The sequence below is a fragment of the Oreochromis aureus genome, linkage group 13 (genome assembly GCF_013358895.1).
Source record: "Oreochromis aureus strain Israel breed Guangdong linkage group 13, ZZ_aureus, whole genome shotgun sequence".
Lineage (NCBI taxonomy): Eukaryota > Metazoa > Chordata > Actinopteri > Cichliformes > Cichlidae > Oreochromis > Oreochromis aureus.
Genome location: NC_052954.1, coordinates 10,506,095 through 10,524,355, shown reverse-complemented (window position 1 = coordinate 10,524,355; position 18,261 = coordinate 10,506,095). Strand labels below are relative to the sequence as shown.

Here is an 18,261-nt window from a genome sequence, read left to right as displayed (position 1 = left end):
TGTTAGATATCTTATCAGCATCTACAATAACAAATTACCATATTAACGATCCCTCTTTCCTTATACTCTAAGCACATTCTGTTTGAACCCACACATAAACAGTATGTTTATGTGTGCAGCCTCCTGAAGGGTATTGCAATGTTAAGTGATATTAGATGCCAGCTGACTGTTGATGCATTAGATCTAGGTTGATCTGACTCCCATAATGGCACTGCTCATCCAGAAGTAGGGAGCTGCCCTTGACAGGAAAACAATACTGGGTGTTTTGAGGGATGACATTTGCCTGTGATTGAGCACTCTAATCAATCACATACTGAATGGAAATCATCTTGCCTATTTCTGAGGCAAACAAACGTGTTACACAAAGCTTTTTACTGCTGTATCAAATTTTACTTTTCTGCGATTCAGAACAATATCTTTATTAGTTCACAGCAAGAGGCTTCTCCTAAATTTTCCATAAGACATTTTCAACTGTGGCTTTCTGTGTAATAGTGATTGTGTGTGTGTGGGTGGTTTTCAGTTTCGCGTGTGCTCAATGTGCCTTGAAACGACACTATCTACTGTACCTAGCAGAAGCGCCAGCTCCTAGGAAATATCGTGCTTATTTACCAGCTCACTGTCAAATCCAAACAAACAACTGTGAACGTCAGATTACGTTCAGTTTATAAATTTTTATTGCAGAATGGATCATATTTCACACCCTCACACCTGTCTGAGGTGTGAGGTGAAGCCTGGAGTTTTCAGGTTGTCAAAGATTCACTCTCAGCAGGGAGACTTTCTCCACTTACTGTGAAGTAGGTGCTGCAGCTCTGCTGGGTCTGATTGGATGGGGGTGGGGGGGTTTAGACATCACACAGCACTTAAATGTTTCAGCTGAGTTTCTGTTTCTTCTTTCAATTACCCTCGCCAACCTTGAGGCCGTTTGCTTTCACAATTGTCATCGCACTTTAATATGCTGTGGAAAAAAGACACATCACAGCAACTCATCAGTGCAATGAGGGGAGATGTCTGGGAGCAACAACCTCATTGATCTGTGATGTCTTTATCTTATTACTCAGGAGGAATTACTTCCATGAGTAACACCGCCACAAGGGTTAAAGGCCCTCATGAAAAAAGAACCAGGGTTTGAAATTTTAGCCATTCAATTTACTGAATGTATTTTCACACTCTATTATTTGCAGGTTTGAAAGCGACTGGACTTCTAAAGAGACTTAAAGAAGTCCAGTCACTTTCTTTCCAAGCTCCTTAGACTGCTTTAATTCATTGATGTTTGTGGGTTTTCATTCATGCACAGCTCTCTGAAGGTCTTGTCTCAGCATTGAGGTCTGGACTTTGACTAGGCCATATCAGCTCTTTGGTTCTTTTCTTGTTCAGTCATTTTGTTTTCAGATTTCAGCCACGCTTTAGCTGTCAGGTGGCCTTACATTTGACTCAAGAATGCTCTCATATACAGAGGAGCAGTGTTAGGGTAAAGTGTTACACAGTAATGCATTACTGTAATAAATTCAGTTATCACACTACAGTTATGACACACACCTGTGTTATTACAGATGTAAAAGTTGTAAAATAAAGATTTTAAGAGGTGCAGATCAGCAAACCGACAATTTTTTGCATTTATAGGGGTGGTCATACTTGGCGGTTAATCAAATAACCCTCTTAATGCCATAGAAGCCATACTTAAGACTGCACAGAGTTCTGTAAAAATGTTTTCTAAGGAATCTTTTCCATAAATAAAAATCCTGCTCATATTTTTTTTTAATTAACAAGCTATCTTAAAATCTTAAAAGAGCTTCAGTTGACTTGAAAGCTTAATAAAAGGCATCTTTACCTCTTTAGTTGCCACCAGGTGAATCAATTACACCTATGTAGTGTTAGTATGCATTCTGCTAGCCTATAGTATTGGTTTGAGGTTGGTAAGCACTGCCTCCTTCCCATGAAACTATCTCACAGTAACTGGGTCCAATCTTTCAAAAGATCCAAATATATATTTTTTGTAATTTATATTTTAAAAAAAAGATTAAAAAAAACCTGATACAGGCGATGTGGAAATGTGGAGTGCGGTTTATAATTACCACAGGCCACTCATTTGAGGCCAAACTCAAAAGTCAAGTAATCACCAAAGTCACTAACAAGAATGTATGTAAGATACGTTATGCCAACTCATCCAAGAGCTGCAGAGTAATTCCAGTGTGGTGAACTGACCGACCAACGTATTAGCACTGCTGTCATTAGCATGGCCAAAAAAAAAAAGCTAGAGCTGTCACTGACAGCAACCCAATCAGGTTATGAAAATGAACAGGCAGTCTTAGGCATAAATATGTTTATTGGAAACTCCCTAAGCAAGAGTGCAACACAGCTGGTGCAGTAAAGCACAACACACACTTAGAACAGAGTTCTGCTTGTGCTGTGCGAACCGATGGCAGCTCCGCTGAAGCATAAAGTAACTGAACTAACTGAGCTCATTCAGATGTTTGCTACTGCATAATCTAAGATTGTTCATTTGCATATTATAAGGAACAGTTTAGTAGCTGCTAAATACAGTTTTTTTTATTCAAATACCCCAAACCTTGATTTGTGAGTTTCAGTTTCTTTCATCAGAATGAGTACAGACCCCAACGATCACACAAGATACCTAAGATACCTTTGATTCTTCATGGACAACGTTCACACAGCTGCAGTCCTTTATTGTACATAAAGTATACAAATAGCAAAACACAGCTCAAAGACTTCTCAAGGCCTGACATGCTTATTCATAGAAAACAATCTTCTCACAAATGGAACTGGCATGCCATGAACAAAGATTCTTTTTTTTTCTTCAGACATCTATTCATGATAGCTGACAATCATCTCAATATTCTTCAGTATTTTTATTTTCTTAAGTTTATTTATGCCTTCAGTCCTTGTGAAGGTGAAACATCTGGAAAAAAATATCTGAGGAGTACACACTGGCTGCTTATCTGATTTAAAATAATGAAATATTTATTTTAATAGCTTTTAATACCTTTCTCTGTCTCTCTAAAAAAAAAAAAAAAGATTGAATTTCGTTTCTTAGTGACACATCAACCATTTGAAATAACAGGACACCAACTGCTACAACAGCATCTATAGCACCAAATGAAAACAAGCCGTGATCTTAGATGATTTCTAAGAGAGCGGGGAACTCAAATCCCCTGTTGAAAATAGGTGAAAATACAGACTTCTGAACAATGCTTTTCCTCCAATATACAGTACCACATAATAGGAGAAAACTAAATGACAGAGTACAAACATCAGACCGCCATCAGTCAGGCAAATGCAGGTATTGAACGTCGTGTATTTGTGTCACAATCCTTTTTATCTCTGAAAATCTGCCTCACAAAGCCAGTATCTCACAGTTACACATTTGCAGTCATGTGCTGAAAGACTCTATGGAGTCAGTCTCCTTTCTTACAGTCAGCTCTCAGAGTCTCAAGTCCCATCACAGAGTCTGATGCGCAGCGTCGAGCACCTTTTTCCCTCTGGTGAAACGTTCGTTCTTTGTAAAGTTTCACGTTGTATTGCATCATTGTGAGATCGGCCTTGTCAAACGCTGCACACAAAAATATTCACACGCTCGCGCACGCACACACACACAAATGCTTTTTAAAAGCTGCCAATGGGTTGCATTTGTGATTCAGGCTTAATTGTGACATGTTTAAATAAATCATGTATAAAGTCATTTTGATCAGAGAGATCGTTCCTTGTCTACCTTTGTGCCACGAGCCAAACTGTGCCCAGAATAAAGTGAAACAACAGCCGAAGGTACATCTGATGCTTTCCACCAAAACACAAGTGGCGACAGACTGTAGAGACAGATGAACGTAAAAACACTGCTCACGAGCTTCTTGACAGGATTTTTTTTTTTTTTAAAAAGGCTCTCTACATTTGGCTTGCTGCTCATTCATTCTGTTATGCTGTGCAGTTCTCCTGCATCGCCCAACACATTGCTCTTTAGTGCTTGTTTGGGTTAGAGCTATCCTAATATCTAATTTTCCCATTAATGTCACAGCAATGGCAAAAAAGCACATAGTAACCAAGGCAACGAAAAAAACCCATCATTTCTAACTAAACTTGCAAAAGGCTACAAATTGCTTTGTTGATGATAGGAAACCAGTCATCTAGCTATCTGGGATTTCTGTTCAAAATGAAAAACTGGGTGCATACCACCTAGGCATTAAAAAAACACTACAGATCTTTGGTGTTTGCTGGTTTCAACACGCTGTCCCTATGTTAAGAAAAAAAAATGGAACTTTATTGGATGATAAATACACCAAAATCACAGCCCTGGGTTCAGATCTCTCGTCTGCTGAACACTAGATTGTCTATTTGTGGGGCTACATTAGACTGAAAGCCATTTGTGATGCATGGGCAGTTCACGGGGCACCTCATATAGTTCTAATGCCCTCATAAGGAGCAATGGCTGACCGTGCTTAATGAGGATTAATGCAGAAGCAGATTGGAGTTTGCGCCTTCCCAGACACACTTCTGCCACAGCATTCCCACTTGGCTGTTATTGATTGCCCCCACTGAGCGTCCGTGTCCCTGTGCAACCTCTGGGAACAAGTGTTAAATGCAAGGCAAGTGAAAAATAGAGTTTGATGGTGACAGAGAGAGGAGGTGGAGGAATGAGGAAGTGGTGATATGCAGGGTTTAAAGCCCAAGAGAATGGTGAGAATTTGAATAATGAAAAAAACATATTGCTTTTGACTTGGAGCTGTGCTTCCCTAAGTGAGTATTGGTTCTTTATTTATCATTATGCTGCCAGACAATAAAATAAAACTGCTGGAAATAGTAGAGGTATGAATATAGACTGCTCCTGCATGCCTTAAAGTTTTAGGCCTGGTACCCTACAAAATGCAGAAGACATCTGTAGATTTAAACGAAACACAGGATGTTGTTTCGTTTCTGAGCTGCTATCAGATTCCACAGTTTGTTTCAAAGTGTGACATATACAATAACACTAGTTTAATTTCATGGTTTGATTGCTGTGACATTTCATGGGATCTCCTCAACCATCTGTCCCATTCCTTTACAACCAAACAATAAATATACTCCAGCATATAGCAACCTGCCATCCGTGTCTCTCATTACGCAGAAAGATTCCAGCTAAAGCTGGCAATATTTTTATCTTTTTTCACAGCCATTAGTAAGACATCTCCTCAGGTTTTCAACATTTTTTTTTTCTCGTCCCTCTCTGTGGCAATGTCCCATATTCGTAGGTTCCTCACATACAACACATCTAAATATAGACTTTAATGGCTGCTGAGCAAAATCAAAGAGAAAAAAACCCAAAACAGGAATAATGTAGGTGCCACCCGCGGTGTGGGGTGTAAGAGAATAGAAATGCATGAGGCGTTTCACTGTCCACTGGAATGTATACAAGAGTCAGTCAGTCACCGGGAATGGGGGGTGGGCTTGGCGGCTTGGTGAGGGCGTTGGGGGTAGTCTCAGTGGTGGCCACTAGTCATACCGGCCCTTCAGTCAAGCCTTCCAGGGGAAGGGTGGTGGCGTTGTCAGTGGGCTGCGGGTCGTCCTGAGGATGCGAGGGCGTGTGCGTGGCGGAAGCCAGGCTGGCATAAGGCAGGTGGCAGTCCATGTGCAGGAAGGGGGGGTAGTGCTGGCGGTAGCAAATGTATGCAAACAGCAACCCGATCACTCCTCCAACAAAGGCATCTGCGAGGCACAAAAACAGATATATTTAAAGGAATGCATGGATAGCTAAGTTTAGCCTGCGTGAAGGAAGTAAAATAACACCTGCAAATAGAATTAGCACAATTAATAAGCCATTGATGTATGTGTTGCGGTGCTTATATTGTAGTTTGGAGTTCGATGAAAGAAACTTGAAAGGGAGAGTAATGAATCTGCTCTGCTGAGCGGTGGCTTCACTTGCCTCAGGACAGGCTGTCTGTGTCACTTTGTCATATGCTGAACAGGCTTGTATTATACCTAGCCGCCTTTAAGCTATAATATATCATATAATATCACACTGCCATGGTGAGTATTAAGTCTATATTGCTCCATATAGATCAAAATGACACAGCCAGCTGGTGGCTGAAACAGCTCAAGTAGAGGCTTCCGCCATATCAAAATGATGTTTTTTCCACAGGTCTCCCTTTATTTCGTCCTTCTGGGTGAAATGAAAAAAATATTGCAACATCGATTCCCGCCATTCAACAGCTGTACAGTGCACGAGCTTGCGTGCTGAATGTTTCATCGACTGCTGTCAACTGAATTAATAGACTGTGACTTGATGCGATATATTAGCTGGGCGGCCTCGTTGAGACGGCGTTTGGAAGGCCAGCCTTTTCCCCTCAGAGGACAGAGGGCACATCCAAAGTGAAAAGGAATGGTGAGGAAAATTAGTATCTATCGAGAATGGTGCCGCAGCCTGGCTAATGGCAGCTCCCAGCTTGTGTTTACAGTGGGAGCAGATTGAGCCCCCTCAAGTTTAATAGCCCTCTGCGTACTTACAGTTTGCTGAGGAGATTCACGAGAAAAAGTCGAGCTAAGAAACACAATGAGGACTCGTGCAATGATTGGCTTGTCTTGAACTGCTGTAGGTGCTTTGCTTTCCTCATAAATATATTTTAGTTCCTAAAGAAAAGTGGAACATATGGCTCTATAAAACTAATTAACACCCTGTGACAGAACTGTCGTCATATTTGCACATACGCTTTTACACACCTCACCCACATATTCATTCGCTTCCTCTCGCTTCACCCCTCCATCCCAGGTTTTTCTCCAAGTCTTTTAGTAAATATATGAAGTTAAAACAGAGAAAGAATAATGACGTAGAGAAACATGAAACCTTAACCTTATAATCATAATCTCCTCCCAAAGCTGGTGAATGATATGCATCTGATGCAGTTTTCAGGAATTAATCATTATGCAATATCTTAAAGACAGCTCTTTAAGACACAATTTTACGCCTGTTGGAAAAACAAGCAAACTTTCTAGTTGGACTTATCGTACACGGCTGCACTTTTTAGCTTCCTCTCAATTTGTCAGGTGTGATGATGAAGTTAAAGCTTGTTGTGATTATAGGAATACAGCTGTTACAAGCATAGGCCTCATTACTCATCTGCATCTACAATTACAAAAGTGCCTTGAGCAAGGTTGGACTGAACATCAATAATCTCTGACACGGGCACAAGACTTTTTGTGGCAATAATTCTAATAAATGGAGGAAAATCTCGTGTCTAAGCTGTCAGGCAGACCTTGCCAGTGGTGTTTGTAGTCACAGGTCCGGGACAGTGCAATCATCATGGCGCTGTAAAGAGGCAGCACCATAGCACAGAGACGCCAGCTACGCCCGCGACCCTGATCCGTAAAACACTGCAACTTTCCCGCCAGGTAGAAGGAGGTGAAACCAAGACCTGAGAATGCAACTAGTGGGAAGACAAAGAAAAAGAAAGAGAGACAAATCAATATTGAATGTTATGTACAACATTCAGATTATCAGTTGTTGTCCTGATCTAGGCTCTTTATATAAATACAGTCAGTGAGCCAGTCACACAAGGCTAGTTCAGTTGCTTTTAATTCAGTTTTTTTTACATAGCACGAAATCACACACAAATCACAACAGTTGCCTCAATGGGTTTTATATTATAATGTAAAGACCCTAAAATGTAAAAAATAGAGTGATGTGATACCACTCAGCCAATCAGCTCTGTGCATTCCAGGTGGTAAACACTGACTCTACAGTGTCAACAGCTGAGAGTAAGTTACACATGAAAAGACAGCAAAAAGAAAGGGAGAAATACAGATGACTGTGCAAAAAGCTTAAAAAATTGACAAGGAGGAAGGAAGGAAAAAACTAGGAACAAACGGTGCTGTGCAAAAATAAAAAGTGGACAGTGAAAATAGAGCAATGGGTGAACACTGGGCTTCTCCAGATGCAATTTGTTCATCTCTAAGATGATGAGGACCTGAAAGAGCAGCTTGTATGTGCTGATCCTTGCACTTTTCCACTGAGTTAGGCTTCTCAGGTATGAGGAAAGTAGCCCTGTGCATCTTCACCATGTTTGGGTCCACGCACTTAACCGAGGCAGTTTTCTCCACAGTTATTATAATCAAAACTAAATATCATTCCCAGCTCATCAGTGAGCACCTCCACATGTTTATGAGCATGGCCCTGACTCCATTCAAAAATCTTTAAAATCCTTGCAGGACAAGCTAGAGCTCAATTCACTCACTGAGCAATAACATGGGGGAGCTGATTAGGTCATTTTTAAAGTTTTTAAAAGAGAAAATTATCAGACTCATGAAGCTGAATGTAATAAATTTGTGTGTAAATGATCAGTATTTTTTCAGGTTCGACGTACACGTTTGTAAAATAGTTTTACGTGTGGTCAGATTGCTTCTTATTTGTGTGTGGATTGGAGCACGCACTTGAGAGTCCTAGAAAGTTACACACAAAATCGGTGTACATATTTGTAAATCTTAATTTACACTTGTGGAACATATTGTACACATTTGCAACCCTTTTTGTGGCAAATTTCTCTCCATAATTAATAGAGGGGAATAAAGGGAGCCTCTAAAACTGCTCACAACTGTTCAGCTTTGTCGAGATTTATAATGGTTGAGACTTTTCAGTCCGGATAGGAAACAAAAAAGAGGCAATTCGAAATTTTCCTCCCTTTATTAGATTTTCACTTTAACTTTTAATGGCGAGAATTTTCAGCAATCATACATATATGTATATATAATTAGACATTATGATCATCCAGACCTTTGCTTCAATAACTTTCTTCTAAGTGGACCTCTTTAAATTTTAGTTAAATACCCCTGCCCTATTGTATGAGCACTTGGCAAGAGTGGGAAGGAAAAACTCCCTTTTAACAGGAAGGAACCTCCAACAGAACCAGGCTCAGGCAGGGGCAGCCATCTGCTGTGATCGGTTGAGGTTGAGGTGAGGGAGAAAGGACAAAACACACTGTGTGGAAAAGAGCGAGAGATTAATAACTACTGATTAAATGTGGAGTGGTGTACAAACACAGAGAGGGAAAAGAGGTGAGTGAAGAAGCCCCAAAAGTAACCTGTCTATATAAAATCATACTACCAATATATTTATGTAGTTTAAAAGGTAAATGAAATTGTACTTATAAGTCACCTTTCTATTCAGCTGAGCAGTCAAAGCAACTTATTACTATAAGTCTCATTTTCACCCTATGACACCAACACTAACATTCACACACACAAACACATACATGCTTAAGCATCAGGTTGAGCTTGGACTTCAGTACCTTGCCCAAGGATACTTCAACCTGTGGAGGAGTTAGGGATCGATTCACTGACCAGCTGATCCATCTGTGTAATTGTTGAGCATTTTGGAAAAATGTAATGAAAATAAAAAAGCTGATAGGACTTTTGCAGCAGTTTTTCAGAAGTTGAGTATGTGTTTCCACTGCACCTTTACCTGCTTTCAATGTGGATGAACTGAATGATAAAGAAAATGGAAAGAGGTCAAACCTCCAGCAAAACTTGTAATATACAGATAAACATTTTTTAATTGACCAAGGTGTTTTGGCTTTTGGCCTTCAAGGGATCATCACAATGAGGTCGTTATGATGAGATGTTGTTGGAGTTTTTGACCTCTTCCCACAGCCACCCACTCACAGGTAATTTCACTGAGACTGCAGTCTCTAAAAGCTGTGCTGAAACACTCTGCAGGTGCCTAGGAGCAGACGGGAGCAAGCAGAAAACTACACTTACAGAGCTAAGCAGAGCCCACACTCTCAAGGAGACTCATTTAGCAATTTGCATACTCTTGCAAAATGAAGTCTGTTTGCGGCATCAATGTGTGCATCCCACGTGAAAAAATTAGGTTCCTAATGACTGAACACTGAACAGCTCTCACCTCAAAACAAGAAAGTCCTGGGTTTGAATCCATGAGTCAGCTGGGGCTTTTCTATATAAGGACTATGTTTGACTTCTGTGGGAGTTCTCTCTGGGTGCACGGTTTTCCTCCCACAGTCCAAACACATGCATTGGTAATGGTCTAAATTTGCCGTACATAAGAAAATCATTGGATTAGTGATTCTATGCAAGCACTCACTCACAAAAAGAAGAGAACACACGAGTCCCAAATCATATCACCACAGAGTGGGTTATAAATTACACACATATACACAGAAACATACGTTACAGTGAAAAATAAAGCCCTGAGTGAAAAAACAATCGTGACTGAGCTACTCGCCATGCAATGCTGAAGAGACCACCCCTTGTTTTAACTGATGTTGTAGAAAAAGCAGCAGTCTAATTATCAGAATTAAAGGTTTTGTGATGGAGCCATTAATCTTTGCCCTGGCACAGGGTCATTAGTTAACTGCTACAGCAGGCCAAACAGCACCCAGCCTCACCCATCAGATGCCCATTTGTCACTCAACCCACAATCTGGCCCAGAATACTAAGGACAGCAGGACACGTGTGCAGCCAGGAGAGAGAGAGAGAAAGCGAGGAAATACAATGGGGGTAGAAGGAAGAGGCAGAAAGTTCAGCCGTCCCAGCAGCTGCCTGTCTTGCTTTCAGGTGATGACTTGGCTCCATTAACAATTCTGAATTTTACACTGGACAATTTACACCAGCACAGTGTACAGTTGGTTTAGGCTGATCTTAGGTTTATTTAAAGAGTGCTATGTTATTCACTGTTACTCGCACAGGAAGTTATGGAGATATTGTAGTTTCCTTTATTGCATCCTTATTCAGAATACTTTCCAATATTACATTTTTCTGCGTTTTTTTGTTAGTTTTTTTTTGCTTTTTTGTTTTTGCTGGATTGCTCACAATCTTCTTGCTAGCCAGCCAATTTACCCATCAGATGTGAGCAAAAAGTTGGATCCTGCTTGAAAAGTAGACTGGGGTAAACTGGGAGCCCAATTAATGCGAGGAAAAATGCAAACACTACAAAAATAATGAAGCTTTGGGTGATATACAGCAGATTTAAGAGGCTCCCAGAGGAAATTCACACCTGCCCAATATTAACAACGCATTGCACAGAGAGGCTTAGTGGACCCCAAGCTTTAAATTGCGCCAGTATTTACTATACCTTGTGCTGTATGCAATAACACACTGGACATAGCATTACCAAAAATGCATTACTTTTGTGCTTTCTAGCTCACTTGAGTTCCTCTGTTCAGAGGTTATGAACAGGCCATCCAGGATCCCCAGCCTAAGCGTTCCTCACTGCCCATCAATCTCACTTCTGGGCAACCTCACCACATTTCCCATCACAGCTCACACCATTTATTTTAATAGCTCTTACTATAGCTAAGACAATTACATTACTCACTGTGAAAGACAGGACCAAATTATCAATAAACCATAGAGTCGGACATTGAAATGTTCAGTCAGCATGGTCCAACTCATATTAGTTCAACAAGACTTTCAATATTATCTTTTTATTATTTCTAATTTCTAGAGAGCAGATCACACATCATTTTTGTATTAGTAACAGCAGTAATGTAACACTTCGTCACAAGTCATCTTGGCTGTTTGAACATGATAAACGTATACATTACTCTGTGCGTTGTACATACTTTGATTATTCTCTTCTAAAATCATGACCCAGCTGGAGCAGCCATCTAGTAAACTGCTCTTTCCCGCTATAATCATTCATTCAGAGTGACAGGCACATATCCATTTATGAGAAGGAGGCTGCAGGTCACCAAACTCACAGAACAACTCTCTCCCTGATTTGTAGCAATTTGCTGCTATAGTTAAATATCAGAGCTTTTTCGTAATATGTGGATTTCATACATAAAACTCTGCAAATGGCCCATTTTAACTGACGTGCAGTCTATAAATCTGAGCAACTGAAGACAATGTTGAAATACTCCAGACAGAAAATAAGGGAACTGTAGATAGAAACAATATTGTCTAACCTTTATTTTTAGAATTTATTGACAGAAACAACAAATGTGAATAAATTAAATCTAACCTGCTGCAAAGCTGAGCCAAAATCGTCTTTTTTATTGCCATAGTACACACAAAGTTTATATCTGTAGACACAGCGAGTCAACAGTTTGAGGATTACTCTAATAGAAATGCTTTTTCGGCATGAATAATACAATAAGTATGTGCTCTGCCCGGGCTACGTGTAAAGAAATGCGCAAATACATTTTGTAGATGTAAAATTTGCATATATGACCAAGCTGGGTTATACACTGATTTAATAACCACTGGGATGTTATTGTCTTGTTCAGAAGCGGCAGGAGTTCCTAAGAGGACAGAGGACAGAGGGAAGAGGCCAAGGATGGGGGGGAAACATCATGTTAATGAATCTGTCTCATTCATTTCAAAAGCTTTGAAAAAGTTATTCCCCTGAGACTAAACAGAGATGCCTAATGAGAGTAATGAGTACAGTGTGATTGCCTTTTTTCATCTTCAAACAAACACAAGGTTTGTGCAGAAGTTTCAAGTGAAGAAGGACCAACTTTGCACTTTTTTAAAAGAAGGAAACAATGGAAGAAGGTTTCTCTTTTTGGTAAAAGTGGCAGAAACTGCATCCACTGGTGCATCCAAAGGAAATGCTCAGCCACATAAATGGAGCACAGTCTGCAAGCTAGTTCAGGCAGGCTGCTCAAGCTGGACTGCATCATACACACTTGCATGCCTTACTCTCCTCGCACCAAACAAAGACCCCGAATTTGTTTAGACACCAACATTTCCCATTTCTTTCACTAACATGTGCTGCTCTGCATCGCTGCCTGCTGTTCAGCCCCTCCGTCGCCCCAGCAACCGCCTATAGGTTTGAGCCTAGAAGCATTTTTTTTTAATTTGCTTTTTGATTTTTAATTGCAGCTGCATCTTTTTAGAGATGTGGTGCAGCAGAAAAGGTAACAGCAGAGCTGCATGATAAATTGAAATAATGAGATAGAATTTGCTAACTAGGAGTTTTTCTTTAGGCTCTCAAAAGATTTGCACAATTATTTCTTATACAAGAAACGCTCCTGTACCTACTTTGGATTTTGAGTGGAGCATTTCAACAGTGGGACAGGTTGCCATGTGATTTGATAGACATTTTTCTCACAGGTAATTACTTTGCGTTTTTATTCAAGTCTATCTATCTATTAAGTTAAAATGTTCAGGACTTTGGTCTGTATAAAAAAGCTGACATTAAACTCAGTCGTAGTTCTGGCAGGACACGGAGTCAAGCTCAGCCAGCAATCTCAGCTTCTTGGCTCTCTGTATCTATTAGCTTGCCATTTCTTCAATGTATTTGGTGGGATGAGCCAGAGACATTGATTACAGTATGTTTGCACTTGGGAGTAAGGCTTAATATTATCTTGACTTTCCACATGCATTTTCTATGTTTAACCTGAGGGAGGAGATCATTTTAAACCTTATTTTTTGGAAGTCACCAAACTTTAGAAGCTTTTTTTTTTAACAGATTTATGTCAATTTTTACATCCCTGTGACTCCTGACACTGAACGTATGGCATTCTCCCTGTTGATTATTATTAGGTAAAAGTAACTGCCCTGGGATGTTACCAAGATCACTGCCAATCTCCAAGACTAACTTTCACAAAGATTTTTATCTGTGACACCAGCGTGTTAGAATTAACACAGCGAATGTGCTAATATTAGTATTAGCTCAGAGCAATGCTGAAGTTCAGTCTCTAAGGCTACGTTCACACTGCAGGCGAAAGCGCATCAAATCCGATTTTTTCGCCCCTATGCGACCCGTATCCGATCTTGGTATGACAGTGTGAACGGCACAAATCCGATATTTTCAAATCCGATCTGGGTCACTTTCGTATGTGGTACTGAATCCGATACATATCCGATGTTTTAGAAAGCGACTGCTGTGTGAACGGTCAAGTCGCATTAAATCCGTCTTTTACGTCACTGACACAAGACAGACGCCAATTATCAGCGCCGGAGAAGCGCCCGATAGGACATCGCGAACGATTTCCTACCATCCGGTGAAACTGTTGGGAAGACAACGTTGGAGAAATGTGAACATTTTATTTTTACTGTATTTTCTGCAGATTCTATATATATATATATATTGTTTGCTCTGGGTCTAAACAGAGCGCGTTCTGTGTGACATCTTCTTTTGCGCATGCGGGCCGCTTTGAGCGTTCACACTGGCGAGCGTTTGATGTCGCATTTTATGTGTAGTGTGAACAAGCAGACAAAAAAATCGGATTTGATCAAAAAATCGGAATTGAGCATTAAGACCTGCAGTGTGAACGTAGCCAAAGACCTCAGTGGCTGCGGCTGAGCCATTACACCAAACTTATCTGCATTCTAGCTTTAAACACTTAACTCATTACTTATTTATGTGTTACTTTATAATATTAATTTCCATCAACACCACACTCCAAAACAGACAACTGCGGTACTCATATTATTATGCTTCCAATCTCCCAGCCTTCCTCACATTCTCCCTGCTGTTTTGACTTTTGACCCCAGCAGGAACAAGTGGGACACAACCCTGACTCTCACAGAAATAATGCATATTAATTAACCACTTGAGCATGGAGACTGTTTCATCCATTAACATACAAAAGCTCAACAGAACCTCCTTATTAGCGCTGTATAATTGCTCCTTCACTCTGCACTGAACTGTGTCTGACTGCGTTATAGCAGAAATAAGAGGACACGCTGCTGCAGCAGCCTAATTCTCCCTAGACATTCAACTAATATGATGGACATGGCAAGCTAAGGGTAATTTAATATAGATAGTTGTGCATAAGTGAAAGAAGCAGGAGTTGGAGATGTGGTTAGCTCCATCTCTCAGGATTCATTTAGGAATTGGAGAGACTGTAGATGGTAAGATGGCAGATGGGTTTCAAAAGTGTTTATTAATTGATCATATCTAATGGCTTAATATTCACAGGGGAGAGTGGTGAGATGAATATGAATATGAAGTAGACAATTAGAGCTAATGCTTTCGGGCCCGGTTGCTTTATCGCTGTGGATATTGGTGCAGCGAATTCAGGGGAGTTGCTATTTATCTGTTTGTTTTTCTCTTTTCTGGAACCTGTCTCCTCCAATTTATGTTATTCTTTTACTTTGCTATGAGGCGAAGAAAAAGAAATCTAATCAGGGGCAACGTGAGCAGCTTTAACAACTTTCAAATGCAATAATAATAGTCTGAGTGTTTAAAAAATAGCTCTCGACAAACAGTGGAATCTGATATAAATGTATATGTTTGTTCTGGCTATTCTTGATGGATTTTCTTTTCATTTTACCGTGCGACACAAACTGCATATCTGTGACCTCATTTCTGACTCTGTGAGTGCAGAACTGTTTATTTTTTCCCCTATAGTCTGAGTGTATGTCTTCACACAAGCCTGAACTGATTTTGTGAGACATCCAGATGTCATTTTAAACAAGGCTCCATTCACTCTCGTCTTCTCTTTGGCCCTATTCTTCTGTCCCACGCCACATTTGTCTGAGTAAAAGCTCTGTAACTTATTCGTGGTCCAACAAGCAATGTCTGGTGAAAAGGGACACAGACGGGAAATTGGATTTCTTCTGCTCTCTAGATGTGCTAGTGTATGGGCGCTCCCTATGTCCCCAGTCGCACTGTTCTCTCAATCACTTTCTTACTCACTGTGCAACAACATAAGGCTATTAGAGCTGTCGCATAGATGAATGTAATCCATGCTCAGTGCTGCGGTGAATTACAGAGCATCGTCCCTCTTTGCCATGTCTAATGGGACAAAGCCAGCACTTCAAAGCCTTTCTTTAAAGCAGGTGTTTGAGAGGTTGTAAGCATTAGACTTTAGCATTATGCTAAAATATGTATTTCAAATAAATCTGGGCCGTGAAATTACATCATTGAATTCACATGGTCTTGGCATATAACACACAAAAGCCCAGTGATCTCATGTTTGATTAGGAGCCTGTTGTAAACCTTCACACTCACAGCAGGATGACAATTAAACTAATTTCCCAACCATTTCACAAGCAGAGCGTTTCTTGTACATATGCCCAATATCCCTCAATAATAGTTCGAATAATTCTCATTTGGTTTCATTAGAATCTTTTAAAAAAAAAAAAGAGGTGTTTAAGATTCATCATGCATTTTCAGCTCTTTTCACTACTGTGACAAATAACTGTTTCGGTAGGATGCAACAATTTGCTTATTTGCACATTCCTGCAGTACAAATGATTACTGCGTAATTACCTTGTCAACTCTGAATGAGGATGTAGAGTAGAAATGTAATGAAAATGCAGAAGCAAGCAAAACAAAATACATTTCATGCATGTCACAGCGGTGGCAAAGCACACAAAGATGCTTTCTTCGCAAAACAGATACTGTGGTGTGCAAAAGTCTTGAGCCACCCCTCGTTTCTTCCAAGCAGCCAGATTTTCTTGCAATTTTTCATATCTTGAGTAATAGTTCTCCAGGCTCCTGCCACTTAACACTGACCTATGACCAGTGTTGGGTAAGTTACTTTAAATTAGTAACTTAGTTACATTACTAGTTACTTCCATCAAAAGTAACTCAGTTACTTCAAGTTACTCGTTACTTTAAAAGTAACTAGTTACTAGGGAAAGTAACTTTGGTTTTACTCAGACTTCTCTTGTTAATATGTTGCTTCCGTAACTGGATACCCAGCCAGACTGCCAGTCTTCTAGCTTGCTTACTTGCCACAAGTGCACTGTGCCACCTACCAATAGAAAGGAAAAAATAACGTGCATACTTCCACGAGAGAAATCCCACGCCTGGACCATCGTCGACTGCCGCGATGATTCTAGCCTACGTCACAGCGTCATGTGCGCTTTTTACATCCAACACAAAAACTGCAGTCGTGGTGCTTTTGATTGTACTCAGAACTCAGAAATTCTGCCTTCTGAATAGGAAGATGTAGGTAACATCAGACTGCAGATGAGCTGCATCCAGGGCTGGACTGGGACAAAAAAATCGACCCGGGCATTTTGACTAGAGACCGGCCCGCCATTATAGGAAAAATCATAAAGCCTTTGAATGAAAACAAACACTGTTGTGACAGTGATGTACACTGTCTTGATGGTATATATGTATCAATCTATCAATTGTTTGTTGTAAGACTCAGATAATTATTTATTAAAAGTGAGACATTTTAAATGAGAATAAGAATGAAAAGTATTTCTTTGTGCCCCCCTTTCCCTGTTAACGCCCTACCTGGCCCCCTGGCATCACTTTGCTAGATCCGCCCCTGCACAGTTACCAGCTGTCAGCTACATAGAAAAGGATCCTGGTGTTATTTGTCTCTCAGAAACCGTTGATAACTTCCCTTCAACTCATCCATGTCACCTAAAAGGTAAACCTGTTTCTCCATCACCTGTTCAGCTCTGATGATTCAGTAAGGACATCTCCTGGTTTCATCTGCATGTTTCCCACTCACCAGATAACCAAACCGACATCATACCAGCAGCTTTTACAGCTGTGGCTCCAGCAAACATCAGCTGATACTAGAAATTAATATTAAATAAATTCTAACAACAGCTGATCAAGATTAAACGTGCTGCTCTTGTTTAACGCGACATCCGCTGGTTTCCTCTTTCTGGCGCAAAGTGGGCGATAAACAAACGAGAGAAAAGCCGATCAGCTGATCATTGATCAGTTTCATGATTGAAGTAGAAACAGGAGAGAGAGGGGGGAGAATGAGAGAAGAAGAGGCAGCTGACAGCGTAAACACAGAATAACTCCAGCTTTGTGTCTTTTTCATTGTAGCTGAAGTAAGGGACAAACTGTGTTCCTTCTCAGCTCAATACGAAACGCGTAATAATTTCTCTGAATGCCGGACGATTCCGTTTGTACGGGACGGTTGGCAACTCTACTAACTAACCTTATGAATAAAATAAAGTTCACTATCAATAAAATCATAGCACCCGCCCAGCAGTATATAAACTCCGTCATGCTAGCTAGCACGCAGTACGAGTTATTGTAACTGACTGTAAAACGTCAGCACAACGAAAATAAACTCCACCTAAACTTGGTTTATATCTGACCCAGATAGACTGCAGGTCATAACTTCTTACCTGAAGTTTAGTTCACCTGACGCTCCGACCGGCGGCTTCCTCGGGTCTCTCCTCCTCCTGTCTCCCCTTCCCTCATCCACCTGCTGGCCTCCTCCACTTGTTAATTTTACTGAATCTGTGGAAGCTCCGCCATGGCCAACACCAAACAACTGAGTTATTTTTACACACCGACCAGCGTCTGGCCAACCCAAAAAAAAAAAAATCATCGGGCCACCGAGCAAATGTCCGGTATGCCCGATGGCCAGTCCAGCTATGGTCGTG

General features: G+C 40.6%; 1 protein-coding gene across 1 annotated transcript in view; it reads right to left on the bottom strand.

The window, feature by feature from the left end:
• Positions 1-2,396: 2,396 nt before the first annotated feature.
• Positions 2,397-18,261, bottom strand: part of plpp4 (phospholipid phosphatase 4) — a 57,934-nt gene continuing 42,069 nt past the window's right edge. Inside the window, exons 6-7 of the mRNA XM_031737532.2 lie at positions 7,236-7,406; positions 2,397-5,691 (exon numbers count right to left, since the gene is read on the bottom strand). Of these exons, the coding sequence (XP_031593392.1) occupies positions 5,483-5,691; positions 7,236-7,406 (380 nt within the window). The 3' untranslated portion in view covers positions 2,397-5,482. The remainder of the gene's footprint in view (positions 5,692-7,235; positions 7,407-18,261) is intronic.